This window comes from Nestor notabilis, unplaced genomic scaffold (genome assembly GCF_000696875.1).
Source record: "Nestor notabilis isolate BGI_N333 unplaced genomic scaffold, ASM69687v1 scaffold5422, whole genome shotgun sequence".
NCBI lineage: Eukaryota > Metazoa > Chordata > Aves > Psittaciformes > Psittacidae > Nestor > Nestor notabilis.
The window spans coordinates 1-17,775 of record NW_009918624.1 but is presented as its reverse complement, the minus strand read 5'-3'; the positions used below and the strand labels follow the sequence as shown (position 1 = coordinate 17,775).

Here is a 17,775-nt window from a genome sequence, read left to right as displayed (position 1 = left end):
TGTAGTTACTTTTTCCATGCCATTGGAAGAAGTGTTGATCTGTGAGGTAGAAGAATGTGAAGAAATGCCAATGGAACATAAGTACTTGTATCTTAGTGTTGTGATGGTGATACAGCTAGAAGCTTGCCTCTCCAGTCATAGGAAAGAAATCTTCTACTGTTGCATACTTGAACTTCAAACTAAAATGCAGGATCAGAATAATAAGTAAGGGTTTATGTGTTGTGTTTGGGTGTTCTTTCTTGTTTTGGTGGTTTTCTGTGGGTTGTGGGGGTTTTTTGGTGTGTTGGTTTTTTTTTTTTTTGTTTGTTTGGTTTTTTTCCATAGGGGAGGCTTGTAATAGGTATGTCCTTATAGAAGTAGGAAACTTGTGCATGTTTGTTTAGTAAGTGTAAATGTTTGAAGTATTTCACGTAGCCTTTGGTGGTGGAGAATATAATTACTTTTTCTGGTTTTGTATATTTAGGACTTTCATATCTTCCTGTGTCCTTAGAAGAAAACTATGTGTCCTGTATTAGCTGGAAACAGTGTCTTTTGTTTCTTCCTTGCACATTCATAGAAGGCCACAAAGAAAACTGACAAACCCAGGCCAGATGAGAAGGATGATCTAGACATAACAGAGATGAGCAATGAAGATCTTCAAGAGCAACTTGTGAAGTATGGACTAAATCCTGGCCCAATTGTAGGTAGGTCAAATGGTACTAGCAAACACATCTCTTCAACATATTTCCCAATAAACCTCAGTTGTGTGTGTTCTAAGCTTATCTGATAACAGCTACTTAAGTTTAGTACCAATACTGTTGCAGTCCTACTTTCCACTTTAGGTGTTTTCATTGGATTATTTACACTGAGAAGACTTGAGGCATTTCACTGTAGGCAAGTCCACAGTTTATTCCTCTTGTGTTCTAGGCCAGCTGGAGATGTTCCAACTTCTGTTCCAAAGCTGTGTAACTATTAGTTAAAGTTCAGCATTGGGGTAATTAGGTTTTCTGATAACAGAGGTGGAGATCTGGGGCCTGCTAAAATGAAACTAAATCTTACATAATAACCTAATAGCATTGAGAGCAGAACGAGAGTGTGGAACTTACCCATCCCTAGAGCATTTCCTACTCACTGCATTGTGCAGTAATGTTTCCTTCTGCTATTTTTTTATTTATTTTTTATTTATCTCCCCCCACCCCCCCCGGCTCCTCGAACCTAGCATTCTATCTTGCATGATAACATACATCAGAAGTTCCTATCCCAGCTTAATCTCTTGCCTTGGGCATTCATCTGTGATGTGGGATCAAAGCTCCTTGCCTTTCAGATTGCTCTCTAGTTTAATGGCAAGGGACTTCAACTCCTTTTTCTCCTTCTTTTTTTTTTTTTAAGAAGAAGCTGCTGTAGCATGCTGAGTTTTCTGTGGATGTTCTTGGGATCCTGGGTGAATGTAAATGACAGTGATGGAGCCTGGAATCCTGTGTGTATTTGAAGTGTTATGCATAATACTTTGTTAGCTGTTTCTGCATGCCTTCCCATATATATGCTTTGGGCCATACAGACTGATGAAAAATACAAACCCCCATGCATTCAGAGATCCCAAAGGAATATATAACAGCCAAGTTCTAGCAGTCAAGTCAGGAAAGATGAAAACTATCTTTAGCATGTATCCTTCCTTGTTTATAGCTACTACTAGGAAACTTTATGAGAAAAAACTGTTGAAACTGATGGAGCAAGGCCCAGAACCAAAGGCACCTGTGCCTGTCCCAGCGATTTCTTCCGCTACAGAGAACACCAGGCAGAATGGCAATAATGATTCTGACCAGTACAGTGACAATGAAGAAGGTAAGATTTAAGTGGAATGCATGTGAACTATTCAAATATACATCAGTAATACTTGCAGTAGAAGTATCTAAAGAGGGCATGACCTTGCTGTTAGGTGAGGCTTACTGCTGTAGACCATGTGAGTCATGTAATTCATCATGCAGTACTAGCACAGTGATCTAGGTGCCTAGGTGTTCTGGGATAGGAAACTTTTGCTAGGAGAACTGCATATTAAGTGTTCCAGTGTCCTTTGCACTTCATCTTCAAGTGCAGTTTTGTCTTAAGGTGCTTACAGTAGTTATTTGCTATTGGATAGTGTATGAATGTTTTTTAAACTTCTGTACTTTCTTGGTTTAATGTCTGTCATGTATGACTCAATCCTTTTTATGCTCTGTTCATTATGGGCTTAGTTTGGGGTGAGTTGGTTGATTGGTCTTGGATGTGTTTTTTGTGGTTTTAATACTAAGTTTATATCAAAAAGGTATGGGGTGGGGGAAATGGAATTTAAACCACACATCACACTACTTATATAAAAACAGCGTAGGTTTTAAAGAGCGTCTTGAATGGAATGTTAGAAGGTGCTTATTTTGTGTGGTTTGTTTTTGGGCGCGTTGGGTTTTTTGTTGTTTCTACAGAACTTCTATGGAGATAGGACAGAAGGGGTTGAAATACAACTAGGAACTCAATGGATTTCCCTTTTATATTTGGGCTTGGTTTTGAACTTAAAGCTCTTGCTCTTTCAAAGGGGGGAGAGATGTTAAAGACTTACATATTTACTTATTTTTAGCACAGCCAAGAGCCCAGTCACAGCTGACAGCCTTCTCCTTATACTTACACATGCTTTATCTAATTACCAAGTTGTTCAAACACTGGGAGGGGGGTGGGGGGAACAGGGCACAGACACAAAAAACCCCCACCCAAAACCAAACACTCCCCCCTGTCAAAAATAAATAGAACTTTTCTATAAATAGACTCTAAATATGTTGGTATATTAGAATTTTAGAAAGGGCTGGTAATAATACATCCTGTTACTGGTAAGATGACTGCTAACCACTTGCCCTTCTGCATCAAAAATTAGTTTTATATAAAATGACCTGTTTTAAAGGAAATTAAACTACCAGCCTAAATGATGTTGAAAAACTACAATACCCTTACTCCATTTAATGGTATAATGGTATTTTGGTTAAAGTATTTGCAGTTCGTAAATGGAACTGCTGGGTTGGTCAAAGCATATCTGAAATGTAGGATTTTAGGACAAAACTGAAATACTTGGGTCAGTGTTTTAAAATATTTTTAAGGTTATTCTTCAAATGTCTCTTCTACATTCAGTGGAGAAACTGATCTGTTTCTCAAACTTTTTAGAGAAGTGGTAATTCATAACAGTGTTATGTTGCCTCTTAAAATGAATTTTATTAAAATAGAATTGGTTTAAACTAGTACAACAACTAGTAGTATTATAGAAACTAGTTAAATTAAAACCGATTACAGATCCGAAGACTGAACTGAGGCTTGAGAAGAGAGAACCATTGAAAGCCAGGACAAAGACTCCAGTAGCACTCAAACAAAGAAGAGTTGTTGAACACAACCAGGTATGTTTAATTTAGTGGCATCTGGAACACCTACTTAACTGCAGGTGATGTGCTCATTAAACACCTTGTTGCTTTTAACATAATCATATTTGACTATGTGGGCTCTGCTGTTTTTTAACAGTTCTTCCAGAAAGCCTGTTCTAACGCAGCATGAAAATCTTGTGAATTAACTTTAGCTGCTGGATTTAGCCTGTCTGATAACATTCCAAATTATGTTCTGCTAAAAGCCATGCTACCATAGCTGGCCAATCAGACAAACCTCTTGGAGGAAAAATAATAGGCAACCTTAACATGCAAAAAGAAAAGTTTAGAAAAAGGTTAGTTTGTGGGTGGAGGTGGTGTTTTTCTGTTTTGTTTTGGGTGTTGTGTATGTTTTTTGTTTGGTGAGGTTTTTGTTTGTTTGTTAAGAAATGTTTTAAAATGCATGTACATACATCATTTATATCCATCTGGTTTGATACCTATACATATATGTATGCATTTTAAATATATCTGTTTAATGATTCTAATACATGAAGTAGTGTACTTCTGTATATGCTTATATACAGAAGCATGTGTATGTGTGTACACACATGCATTAGCTATGTTTTTTTTCCTCAGCTTGTGGCAGCAGTACTAGTATAGACATTAATTTGTTGGAAAGCTTCTCCTAAGAAGAATAGTAATAAACAACAAGTTTAAATCTCGCTGTATGTACCAACTGTCCTTTACTTATGAATAATACTAGTTCTGTTGTGATGAAAGAGGAATTTCACAGAAGCACCTCAGGTTTTCAAGATGTTGGCTGAATGCTGGATTTGATAGTTGGTGACTGATGTGACAGTGTCACTAAATACCCTGTTCCCTAGCTTAGGTTACCTAGGATCTTTACGGTGTTATTAATCTGGAGTTGTGCTACAGTAAAGGACTTGTATAAAAAATATTCAGTGACTCAAAATCTTGCCTGGTAATAGCTTGGTATTTTAGGAGATCAGTAACTTTCCTCACTACTTTATTGTAAATACCAGATACTTCCTTTTTAGATACTGTTTTTGTATGTATAAGCATGCATTTGCTGTGGATGTCTCTTAAAGCAGGTAACACGTTGCAGTGTGAGCTTGGGTAATACAGCACAGTTAGAGAGATCTGTAACTAGTTGTCATTATTTTTAATTGAATTCTTAGGGTACAAGCTGAACAGATCTCAGTTCTACAAATCAAAGCACACAGTTCAGCACACAAAATATTCCTAATTTATTCAGGCAATTTCTGCTCGTGATGGTCTTTATAATGGGCATCTGAGTATTGTATTTTAAGGATTACTCTTTTCTAAATCTCTCTTCACCCGGAAGTCCCTGCCAGCCTCAGTGTAACAGAGGTATTTAATTCAGCTATTAACAAACAAAGCTTCCTAGCCTTTAGGAACCCACTTATAGAATAAAAAGGAAGAAACAGTGATATATTTTTGTGGCATTTTCAAATGATGGGTTCCTACTCAAGTTCTTGTCATCTTATTTCACTGTAATAACATGAGGTTATTACTGTGCAATATATTATATGTGCAATATAGATACAATATTTTAATTACCAGTAGTTAATAAAAGGAATATCATTTGATTAGTAAAAAAATATAAATCTAATTTCACAATTATGCCAAATTCTTCAGGAACTCTTAACTGTAGCTTGTTAAACTGTTTACCTTTCAACAGACCAAACAAAAAAACAGCAACAAGATAAAAACAATCAACAAAGATTTACATCTGTTTGAAGCCATGAACAACTAATGCTTTTTGTTAGCAAATGTGTAGTCATATGTTCAGAATGAAAGTAGAAGATGAGGAAGATTTTTTTTTTTTTTCTTTTCTTGTTTTCTCCTCTTCTTCTGAGATTGTGTCAAGTGACCATACTTATTCTGCAGAATTATATGCAGCAGTCATGGTACTTGTGGCGTTGGCTCAAATATTGAGGCTCTGAAGAGCAGTGGGGCTGAGTTGGTGTGTAGTGTGTGAGGAGACTTTTGTTGCTGCTTCTAGGTCCTCTGCAGCACTAGTCATAGTCTGGATGTACAGACCTGAAAAGATTGTCATTTGGCATGGGTGGATGTTGCTGTCTCTTGAGAAATGAGTGTAGATACGTAGTCCTTAAGGCAGCTGGTGCAAAATAAATTGGGTGAGGAGGTTAGCAGGCTTATGGGTCCTACCACTTAGTTAACAGTGGAGGGTTAGATTGATTTGAGCTTGGCTGTTTGTGTTTAATTGCATCCTCATAGTGAACTGAAAAAGTTGAAAGAAAACTCTTGTTTGAACCCTCACTTCCAATTGGGTAGATGAGCATAGATTTAGAGTTCAAAGCTGAGCCTAAGGCCTCATAGAAAGTGCACTGGACAGAAAGAGGCAGGCTAAGTAACATAAACGTTAAGTAATTTTACTTTCTCTATATCTGGGCTTCATAAAAATAAGCAGCATTGCAGCTGCTGTGATCACAGAGGTAAACTGAGAACAATCTGAAGAACTGAGGAGAGGCATTTATTTACTGAAGTGCTTCCAACTTCCGCTAGAAGAAAACTAGTTTCTAGTCAGACAGCCTGGGCCAGGGGAGCTCTCCATTAGAAGTGTGAGGGAATTGCTGTACTGCTTTCTTAATTGGAATGTGTGTGAGTGGAACTACTCTGAAATTAATGTTTTTCTTTAGGCTTTTGAAGAAGAATGCTTCTCAAATAGGAGGTGTATGGGGGTGAGGTGGGTAGCCATGATTGAAGTCTGCAGGTTAAGCTTTTCTTAATAGGGAAGTGAAGCCAGTGTCTGGTGACTGTATAAAGAGGGGTTGGAAGATCCTGTTTAAATTGAGAAGAGTATTGGAGACTTAGGCTGAAATCTTCAATTCTGTATGAAACATCTGAATCTGTCTGGACTTGATCATTTGGTTTTCAAAGTATTTTAGTGACTGGAGTAAGAGTGAAACACTTGTGCTCCCTCTGCTGGATATGTAGCAGCTGTAGTACAGAACTTAGGAGTCGTAAAGCTGCTCAGCTTCTAGTTTCACTGGAGTAACTCTGAAGATACAAATGGGGAATGGATGAAAGATGTTAACTTTTGTTTTGTTGGTTTTGTGTTGTTTTATTGTTGTGGAGTTTTTTTTGGCTTTTTCTCCTCAATAAATCATTTTCAGCCTGCTCTTAAGTCTTTTATTTCGGGGCTAGTATTGTTTCAGTGATAACTGCTGTTAGAACTGTAATTGACAGTTGCACCAGTCTGTATAACTTCCATCATCGCTGGGTGTAACTTCCAAAAACTTGGTAATACATCAATGCATGAGGTGCTAATGGGCAAATATTTTAGTATGAGCAAAGTAATTTTTTTTAATTATTATTTTTAAACTTAACCAAATACAAAGGGAAATCTTGTTTATAATTTAGAAGCAGCAGGCTCTTTTCTCCCTTTCCCTCCAGGTCTATGCTTGGAATTTGTTTTGAGGAAGATTGATTTTTTTTTTTTTTTTTTTTTTTTTTTTTTTTTAAATTCCCCTTTAAGCATTAAACTTGCATTAAGGCACAGGGAGTGATCTGTGTTCCTTAATGGCTATAAAAGTTTGGCACTTCATGCTGTTACTTAGATCTGTAAAGATCTGTGTCAGGCTTGATTGTTTAAACCTACTGTTACATGAAAATTGATATGTGGGTGGCTGTGCCTAGACCATTCCCACCTCTGCTTGAGAGAGTAGACTCCTATGTGAGTAGAGAACATGGTGATGCTTTCTGCTTATGCTCATAGATTAATTTTTTCTTGTGCAGGCAGGTAATGCAGTGGGCCTTAAAGCTAGCATAACATGGTGTCCATGACTTGGTGTCATGGACACCATGTTACTTGTAGCATTAGCTTTACTGTCAGGCATTATCTAGTCAGTTCTGTATGTGCTCTAGTGTAAGTATTGTGGTCAATACTACTAGTGTAGGTAGATGATAATTACTGACTGTATTAGAATCCAGATACTAATTTTTGGATTGTAGACACTGCTTCTGGAGTATGCATGCTATTCTGGCTTTTGGTTGTGGGTATCCAATGTTGAGAGCTGGCTTTCATGTATTTGATCATGTGTTTGATGCTTGAATAGACCTATTCTCAAGATGGAGTTACTGAGACTGTCTGGACAAGTGGATCTTCAAAAAGTGGACCTCTGCAGGCATTTTCTAGGGAGTCTACAAGAGTGTCAAGAACAACACCAAGGAAAAGGGTGATGATAGGCTTTTTATAATAGACAAGATTTTTTTTTTTTCTTCCACTTTTAGGGTCCCGGTGGCTATTTTATTCAATTGTTTTCTTTTGTTTGTTTTAAACAAACAGGTGGAAGCTACAGCACAGTTGCCTGTAGATGATGCTGTAATATCAGAGAGTACTCCCATAGCTGAAACTATATTGACTGCAAGCAACGAGACCCTAGTAAATATGCTTAGTAAATATGTTCAATAAATCATGCAAGTGGTATTCTTCTGTAATGTATCTTTACTGATAGAATCACTCTGTTTTGAACAGATACTGTTTCAAGGGAAGTAAGACTATTCAGTAGTCTTTGAAACCATACTCAGTGTCTGTATTAGTACCTATGCTGTTCACTTTGAGGATGGGACTGGGTAAACATCTAGGTCCCATCTAATGTCTTTTTGTGGGGAGGGTTGAGAAGAGCCACTTTCAAAGCCTGGATCTTTTAAGTACATGCAGAATATCAGCTTTTAAATTTGGCTTTTCTTGTGAACTAAAAAGCTTTAACGTCTCTAAATGGCTGAAAAGAAACTACTTGGGATGATAAGCAATGTGTTTCCTGTGCTTATTTCAAAGTATGTTACATAACCTTCTCGAGTTAACTGCTAACATGCATATATTCAATGCACATAAAGGTTTTGTTGGTTGGTTCTGCCACCTTTCCCTCCCTCTTTTATTTTGTATTTTGGCTGATTCTGAGTTTGAACAATTTTGAATCTTGGCAGGTTGGCAGTAGGGTGACTGGAAATTACAAGCACGCAGCTTCTACGCTGTCAATCAGTGAACTCTCAGACATGCCCAGAAGAACACCAAAGAAACCATTGATGACAGCTGAAGTAAATAAATTAAAACTTAGATTGCTCTCGCTTACTCTCTGTGAACAAGATTCTTGTGTGTTTGTGCTTCTTAGTACAGAAGGGGTAGAAGATGTCATTGTCCAGGTGGTACTAGTCAAAACAGTGTTGTCACATGGCATAAAAATAAGTGTATATTCTCTCTGTTATCTTCCTCTTTCAGATTTGGGCGGGGGGGTGTGTGTGTGTGTGTGTAAATGCTGCTTTTTAATTTTTTTTTTTTTCTCCTTCCCCTAAGCCAAATATGTTCTGGTGTGTTATTTCTCCTTGTGCTGCTATTTTTTTGATCAAACTGTAGATTTATTCCCCCCCTCAAATTCTTTGAGTAGGTTAAAGGTAAAACAGTATTGGGTTATCTACTTTTGATCTTGTAAATCAGCCTATCCTGAAAAGCCACCATGTGCTTTAGTTTAGGGTCTCAAATAGTAGGATTACTTTAGATCAAAAGCCTGACTTCAAAAAGTATCTGTAGATTCCTATCAGTTATCAAGAAAGAAAATAATTCTTTTACAGTTAACCTAGTCAAGCTGTCAAAATTATATTCTTGGAGGACTGTCTAAAGCACTTGCAAGTATATGTAATTGTATTAACGTACTGTAATAATGTGTACTTTTACATTACAAGATAATGTTTGGCTGAAGTTAAATTGAGTTCATTGCTTCATGTAGTTACTACTGTAGATAAAACTTGTGTTAGCACTTGTGAAGCCTGTTCTCAATGGATCTGAAATTTATGGAATGGGCTGTTTTATTTGTAGTATAACTGGAATGTAGGCTTAGTTGTGAAATAGAAGCTTGTGGGGAAAAGTGGATGTTCTATTTAAAGCTTAAAGTTTGTGGTGATTTTTTTCTTCAGTTAGATTTTTACTGTACTGTGGCATTGTTTATTACAGCAAGAAGAGACAGATTGCCTACATCAGTACTTTTTTAATCATGTTGGCCACAACCAATCCTGTGATCTGCTCAACACAGCCATGATAGAGGTGATGGTTAAGTTTTTTTGATCATCTGCATCCTTGGCTGGCAGGTGTATTGTATTTATACAGCATATTTTTTATCTTAAAGGAAACTGAGGAGAGGACTGAATGCTTTAAGACACCAAAAGTGACCAGACAGCTGCCACTATCAAAGGTTAAACTACCTTCTAGAACCCAAGAAGTAAATTTCTTGAATGCCACTGGGTGACTCAGTCTTAAAAATTGCACATGGTTGTGGTCACTGAGATAGCTATGCAGGAGCTTTTTGTTTTGCAGTCTTATTAGGCTTATAATTGCTTTTGATTTCCTAGGTGCTGGAGAAAACTCATACAGAAGAACGAAGAGTAGAAAGGGATATTCTCAAGGAAATGTTCCCTTATGAAGTATCAACACCTACAGGAATTAGGTATTTCTAAGGTTTATGTGGAGCTTGTTTCTCAGTTTCGTAATCCTATTTAAGCTGATAAGTATCTTCTGATTATACTGGTAGGTTTCTGAGGAACAGTTTTTGCACTGTCTCAGCAGCAGCTGAGATGACCAGCTCTTCTATTCTATATACATAGTTTTGTTAGGCAAAACAGCCTTTTCTTTATTTAAATTGGAGGTGGGAGAACAGGGTAGTATTATAGTAGGAATTGTTACTGGAACTTCTGGATGCTGCAAATTAGATGGAAAGGGCTTCTCTGTGTACTTTGCAATATTTAAGCTCTTATATACAACTGCTTTAGGCCTGCAGTTAAATGAAAGAATGATTTCCCAGCATACATTTGAGCTTTCTTTTTGAAAGCCAAAAAGAATTTTGAGATACCCTATTTCTTCCTCTAAGTAGCAGTCCTGTTCTAGTCAAAGATTAATCTTAGCATGAATAAGGATGGCATATAGGAAGGGCTATTACATTTTTCTTTGCAATTTCATATTTAAACAAAAAATAAAACAACCTTCTGGATAATTAAGCAATTCAGCAAACTTTGTCCTGTTAGAGAATGAGAAAATTTCCCTATGTTAAGATGTGAAATCAACTTCTGTTTCCAATACATTAGTTGTAACTTCAATTTAAACTGCAATTGTATAAAGTCTTACCATAAGGAGAACACATGGTAACAGCTACTACTGCTGTGGTATATCCTCTCATCACTTAGCTTTGCTCTCTTGTTTTGAGGTCTGTCAGTCTTGTTAAACCTATACCACTTAATAAAAATTGTGCATTGTATTCCATGTATGTAGGGTGAGGCATCCCTGCCCATGGCAGGGGAGGTTGGAACTAGATGATCTTAAGGTCCTTTCCAACCCTAAGTATTCTGTGACTTGGCAATGTAGGTGGGGTTCTTAACTCTTACTGCTTTGTCTTCTGACTCTGTGTGTGTTGGCTTAGCCATCAAATACATATTTTAAAGGCCAAGACAATCTTGGATTTAGAAATCCCAGTGGGGCTGCATAAGTGATCACTAAAGATGTAAAAGGAGAGGCACACTTCCTAGAGTTTTATTACCAGTTATGATCCATTGATTATGTGGACAGTGTCATTTCAACTAGGGTAGTCATTCAGTGTTCATCATAGTAATGATAGACACGTTAGAGTTTGCAACAGATGTTTCAGGTACTGCATTCACTAGGAATAATCTTTAGTTCTTTCATTATAATAAAACTTCTGTGTGTACCTTAGATTGCTCTTTGAAATACGTGATATTTTATGGGGTTTTTTTTGTTTGTTGTTTTGTTGTTTTTTTTTTGTTTGTTTGTTGTTTTGTTTTTTTTTTTTTTTTTTTTTTTTAATTAACAGTGCTAGCTGCCGTAAACCCATCAAAGGAGCTGCTAGCCGGCCTATAGAGCACAGTGACTTCAGAATGGAGGAATGCTTCTCTAAGTATGCTCCAAAATACGGTACCTCAACTGACACCAAGTTGGAGAAACCACCAACAAAAAAAGAACACTCCATTCCCCTGTGGATAAAAGTTCTTCTCTTTGTTGTCATTTCGCTCTTCTTGTTTTCGGTTTACCAGTCAATGGAAACTAATCAAGGAAATCCTTTCTCTAAGTATTCAAATATTATCTTTCAGGGTGGTGCCAAGTGAGTATCTTTCTGAAAGGCACACCTGATTTGATCTCCTATTTTTAATTGTAGAGAACTCTTCTGCCCTCTCATCGGCTCAAGGACTTCTTACAAATAATGTGATTGGAACATGATAAATTGGATAAAGGAAGAAAGATAATACTAAATGGACATCAGTCACTTTCTGGATTTGGACTAGTAGGAGATCACTGCCATAGGAGTAACATTTTTTTAAATCTTTGAACTTTTGTAGGCTTTATTTTTTTAATGTGGACATCCTTTAAATTCATTTTTGAGAAAATGTATATTTGTTTTTGCAAGAACTTGGAAGCTGAGAAGGGCAAAAATGTAGTAAAATGTGAAGCTGTGTTTTTAAACCTTTTTCTTTGTACAGAAAAGAAGTTGTACTTCTGTCTCTATATAGATTATTGTGGAGGAGGATTTTAACCCAGGTGATAAAGGGAAATGCATTTTTGTGTGCATTTTTTTCAGTAACCATGTAACTGAATTTGATCTCTTAGGATGTAGGGAGAGTATGACAACCTTTTCTGTAGATTACTGTAACTTTTTAGTAAATGTAACTGTAAACCTGTTTGTATTTCTGTAAAAGTCTTAGTATCATATTAGTAACTCCGTTTAAGTGTAACTTCATTTAAATGTATCACTTCGTTTTAGTGCTTACAGTGTTGCAGGAGCTGAATACAAATCTAATTGGCAAGAGATGTCTTAGAGGAACTTATTTATTAGTAATATGCGTGGAAAATAAAATTCACATCAATATAATTTGCTACTAAAATACTTTTTTGGGTCAGAGTTGTTATCTGAAGTAGTCTAAATTTTGACGTTAGCAGTGGTTGTCTTTTTAATTTTTTTTTTATTTTTTTTTTTAAAAAGCGAGGTCTTTCCAACACAGCTTTGTGATTATCTTTGAATATTCATGTAGAGAAGTATTCTCAAAGTGTGAAAATTCCATATGAAGTTTTATTCTTGTATGAAGAGGGCATTGCTGCATTTTCTGCTACAGTTTCATCTTCTAAGGTGAGATTTACTACTTTCATGCAGTTGAATATTTTTCTCAGTGGAAGCATGCTGAAACACTCTATATTGTGTAACTTAGTTGAGCAGGCAGCTGACTTCACTACTACCAATGAAGAGTGATAAGCAACAATTTTTCAAAGTGAATGTATACATTTTGGTGTGCTTAAATCTGCAGCATACAGATGTTCAGTCTTACTGCTTGGTACAAAATCGCAATAAATCATACTAATTCTTGAAGTGCTACTTATAAAAAGCTGAGAACATTAGTTAATAGTCACTATCTTTTTACTCTAGGTACAATTATTGCATAGGCTATAGCTATGGGGAAGCTTTACTTTCTGTGAACTTTGGGACAGACATGGTAATTTGTAGCAAAGCAATAGTTTTGGGGGTTTATTTCTGTTAAGATTAATGTCTCTTTTTCCTTTTAATCTGCCTTTTTAGTAATCCAAATAGCTAAACTTGTGTCCATCCTATAGAAAATTGTAACGTAAGACATTCACTTCTGGTGTCAAAATGCAGAAAAATAAAAATGATTTTAATGTGTGTGCATTTTCCTTATCAAAATGAATTCATTGCTGAAAAGCAGAAATTACTGATGTATCAGAGGTGTCATTTTGTGCTGCTGAAGTCATCCATGTTTAAAGAAAAAGTAAAATTTGATAGTAAGGCCAAAGCAGTTCATGTCAACATTTGGTGGGAGGAATATTCATCATACTTGCACTATAGTAATAGTACTTCACCTTAATCCTTTAGCCTGTGTTAGGCCTTTAAGTTGGATGGGGGGAAAAGCTAGTCTTCATTTACTTTTCAATGCTTAAGGAACTTCCTTTTCACTTTAAATTATTTTTCACCCCACTTTGCTATGTGTTTTAACATGAAATATCTTTCTCTTCTAGTTACATGAAATAATTTCAGTTGACCTCCTTCAGGGATACTGTTAGCATCATTAAAAAAAAAAACAAACCCAAACACACCCCAAACTGAACTGCAATGCAATCAAATGTCATCATTCTTTCATTTATGCACTGTTCTGGAGAATCCTCTCAACTTCAGTGTTACTTCACAGAAGGTAAAGACTTTTCTACATAAGTTCTCAAAGTAACTTACATGTAGCTCAGTTGTAGCTGGGAAGAAGTTGGAAGCTTCTTGTACTTGAGGCATTTAATGGTGTGAGATAGCTCTGAGAATAATCTTCTTTATTCCCTCTTTTCCTCCCTCTGCCAGCTCCAAATATGGATTTACTAGCATTACTAAAGCTATTGATGTTATTGTAAGAGAAACACATGTAGTAATAATACTACTAGCTGAATAGTTGCATGTGCATAAAGCTGCCTCAATACTGCTGTGTAAGTTACACTGAAGTATACTGTAGTCTTTGTATCAAAGTGCAGAAGTAATAGGAACTGGTGTTCCTATATGTTTTTTTTTTTTTTTTTCAATTGTGTTTTGTTCCATTAGTTTATCTTGGCCTCTAGACAGAGACAGGTAAAACTTTCAGAACCAATTACAGAATAGAGCAATTCTACAGACTGGTATTAGTATCCAAGTTCCAGTTGCAAAAATCAGTTGAGTTCTGATGTAGTAAATGTTGCTGAAGTCCTTTTTAGTGCAAGAGATACAAAAAGACTGGAAAAATGGCTGTGTAAGTTAATAGGCATTACAATGTTGGAGGTTTTGGTGAGTTTTGTTCTCATGGTTGGTCATAGTGCTTAGAATACTGTACTGAAAACATGACATACTTTGATTTGCTTGTCTGAGTTGCAGCTAACACAGAGCTCTTGCTTTTCCCTTTAAATTGTGCGTTCATCTTGTAGCATGTGCCCGGTCAGAGTCTCCTATCAGGCTGTGAATGACTAGGGGGTATCACTTGCAGTGTTGAGACTTACTGTAGCACCTGATCCATGGTGAGGCTGTGAGAGCTTTCCTAGTGTCTGATACAAGAAGCTGTCAAGGAGGATCTTAAATTCTGTGTGTGTTTTGAAACTGATTTGTATTTAAGTAGGAAGCAGTGTGAAGGAACTCTTTCTTCTCCAAGTTTACTTGCTAGCACCATGCTCAGTACTGCCCTATAGAACGATTTCAGGTCCCTTGTAGACTTGATCTATGTGTGTTTCAGTTTGTTTCTTGTGGCACAATTTAGGAAAACCCTTTGTGGTATTAAAATCTGCAATTCCTGCTAATCACCTTCTCTAGATGGTTCTGTGGAGAAAATGCTGTCTGTTTATTGTGGGTTTTTTTTGTGTGTGTGTGTTTTTTTTTGGGGGGGGGGGTGTTGTTTGTTTGGGTGTTTTTTGTTTTTTAAAGGGCATTAACTGGTTTTTGCAGAATTAAAGTAAAGCTGCGTACCAAAAGAATGCCTTTAAATAATACAAGCTCCAAAAAGAGGCTGTTTAGCAGAAAAGTATAATTGCAAATAAAGCTTGTAAAATCATGTGGCATGTCTTGTGCATGGTATATTTGGCTTGCTTTGAAGTTGCATATTGGGCTGAAAAGCTTTTTAAAAAAATCAAAACCTTTATCTGATCAAAATGAATATGGGGATGGGTTGTGATGTATAATTTTAAATCTTGTGTTTACAGACTTAGGCATTCCAGCACATCCTTTATTGTCTGTTACTAATAGCTTTTACTTTGTTTAGTAAGTCTACATGTCTTTGTCTAAAACTTTCCTATGACTTATGCTTTTTTTCCTTAGGGAGTATATCAGGCTGCTTTGCACCAGTGCAACAGCAAGCTAAGACAGATGTATACATACATGTATTTGTTCATATAACATAGGGTCTACAAGTTAATTCAACTTGTAAAGTACTCCTAAAAGGCATATATACCTCGAAGTGCTATGTATTGATTGATACTGAAAAGTAATTCCTCGGATTCTTTGTCCTACCTAACTTTGAAATTCTTTGTCAGCATTGGTACATTGGGGAGAATTTAGATTAAGAAAGATCATCAGATGAGGAGAGGACTCTTAGGGCAGTTAGAGATTTTGTTAGTTCCTACATTCAGATGATGTGGCTGTTCAACCTAGCTAGTTTGGATCCTGTCGAAGGAGATGCTGCAGTGTTAAGGCTTCCCTTGGGCTGTGAAACTTCCAGCTTAAATTGATCTGTTACTGATTCTTTAGAATCATGGTCTAGTAGTTCTGGTGTTGATAGAATGAATAAGTAAAACACATGCTTACAACAGGAGCAGATGCTACTTGTGCTAACTTGATTATCAAAGGTGTGATTGGCTGTTTCATCATCTCGTGTATTTTTAAAAGCAGTATGTCACCTGGAGAATAAGTTTACAAGAGCTTTGATTTTACTTGCAGGCTTCACCAAAATGTTAGAACTATCAGGAGTTATTGTAGGAGAGAAATAGTCTACAGTTGCTTGATTGTATGGTGCTTGGGGCTGGGGAAGGTGGGGAGATGAAGGGAAGGGGGTGTGTGGTGGGTGTTAGTAACAGAAGGATAGATGTAACAAGGAAAACTTTGGAGTTGCCGAACTGTCATTTTCCTAAACTCCCCAAATTTGAAAAGTTGGGGTTTTTTATTTTTTTTTATCAAAGATGAATTTACAGTAAGTAGCTCTTTTTACTGTGAGTCTGACAGAGGTGGACACCAAAAGGTAACATCTTTCAAGTCTTCATCTATTATTACTTTTGATATGTGTCAGAAATCAGATTAATGTAGATGGTTTGAATTGCATGCTATTGCTATTTTATTCTTTCACAGATGGGAAGAGTTGAAGGGGTTTTCTATGTAAAATGATATGCACTCAGCAGAAACACATTATCCCTGTTTTTTCACAGGGTTATGTTAGACTGCTGTTTAATAGTACTTGTTAATAGTATGGCTGTTAGAAGTTAATTGGCAGCTAAACCTAAAGAAACTGATTGTTCCACAGACTATCAAGTGTCAGTACTAGTTGTGCATAAAAATTACCATTACCTGTATATATAGTCATATGTTCATCCTTCACAGTTGGAACAGAGGTTTTCTGTATGTTCTGCAAGAATTTCAATCATTTATATGTAAGTTGGTTTGTAAAGTTTGGCTTTTAGAGAACATTGCTAATAACAGTTGTTCAAATGCAGGTGAGTAGAGCAGAACAGTAGCAAAATGAACAATTCTGGCCTGTCTTCATTGCTGCCAGTGGCAGGGAAGTGAACAGCACTTCAGGCTTTCAGCTGGTTGCTAATGAAAGTAAAGAATCAAGTTTCAGCTGATCTTTTCCTACTTGGCAGCTGGAGTCAAGTTTACTCAAGAGGGACTTAACCAACCTAGACTTTCGTGACAATGTTAGGAAGCATGTGTCATTTTTGCCTGTGTAAGACTGCCTGAATCAACTTTTGGCAATTAGAGCCAAGTCCTCAGGTTGCTGTAGCTGGTCATCCTCCAGGGAAGTTGGGTTCAGTAGGAGCTGGTGAGTTGCTGAAGGGGTGTTCCTGCAGGTGTTGGTGGTGCAGGTGTGCTGTCAATATGGCTCTCTGTGTGCCTCCTCCTGTGCTGTCTGCTCTGCTTGTGTTGTTACGGAGCCCTGTAATAGAAGGGGTATGAGTGAGATAGTGAAAACTTGGAAGTTCTTATCTCTGAAGTAACCAGAGAGCTGAACTGTGCTACACTAGCTTGGACTGTGTAAATCCACTAAAATGAGTGAAATCACACTTTTAGAGAATGTGTAGTTCAAGATAGTTAAGGCCAAGCATGGGTGTTCTGTTATGTAACATTCCACTTGTAACAAAGGAGTAGCTCACAATTCTTCTGGCAGCAGCTGTAGCTGTTGTAGCACAGGCCCTGGCAAGCTGCCTTGCAAGCTTGCCACTGGAAGGAGAAATGCAGCTGTAGAGGCTGTGGGCAGCGTGTTTGGTGGCCTCCCTCCTGCCTGTGTTGGATCTGGCATGGTGCTGCTGCAGAGGCCTCGCCAGAGGGCGGGTGAGGCTGCTGTTGAGGGAGTTGCTTTTTGCAGGTTTACCAGGAACTATCCCTAGCTGTGAATAAACAGAACTGGAATGTGGGGCGATAGCAAGGACTTCTTTAAACTCATCTTAAAAACCTGGGTGTGATTCAGTCGCCTGCAGTGTGAACCAAGGAGAGCTTGCCGGTGCCAGGAGCAGGCTGCGGGCACACGTGCAAGGTGGAGCAGGAGTGTAGGAGCCGTAGCGCATCTGCCCGGTGGCAAGTGCCCCGGATACGGGCAGTACGAAAGAAGGCTCGGAAGTTCAGGCCGAGGGTTTAATGCGGGGAGA

The 17,775-nt window shown here is 37.4% G+C and overlaps 1 protein-coding gene across 1 annotated transcript; it reads left to right on the top strand.

The window, feature by feature from the left end:
* Nucleotides 1-556: 556 nt before the first annotated feature.
* On the top strand, nt 557-13,133 carry TMPO (thymopoietin; the record flags this gene model as incomplete). The annotated part of the gene is made up of 8 exons (XM_010009797.1): nt 557-683; nt 1,663-1,821; nt 3,289-3,389; nt 7,478-7,597; nt 7,708-7,803; nt 8,349-8,459; nt 9,765-9,859; nt 11,234-13,133. Coding segments are annotated over 8 exons (1,101 nt in total), but the record flags the coding sequence as incomplete, so codon positions are not given.
* Nucleotides 13,134-17,775: the final 4,642 nt, after the last annotated feature.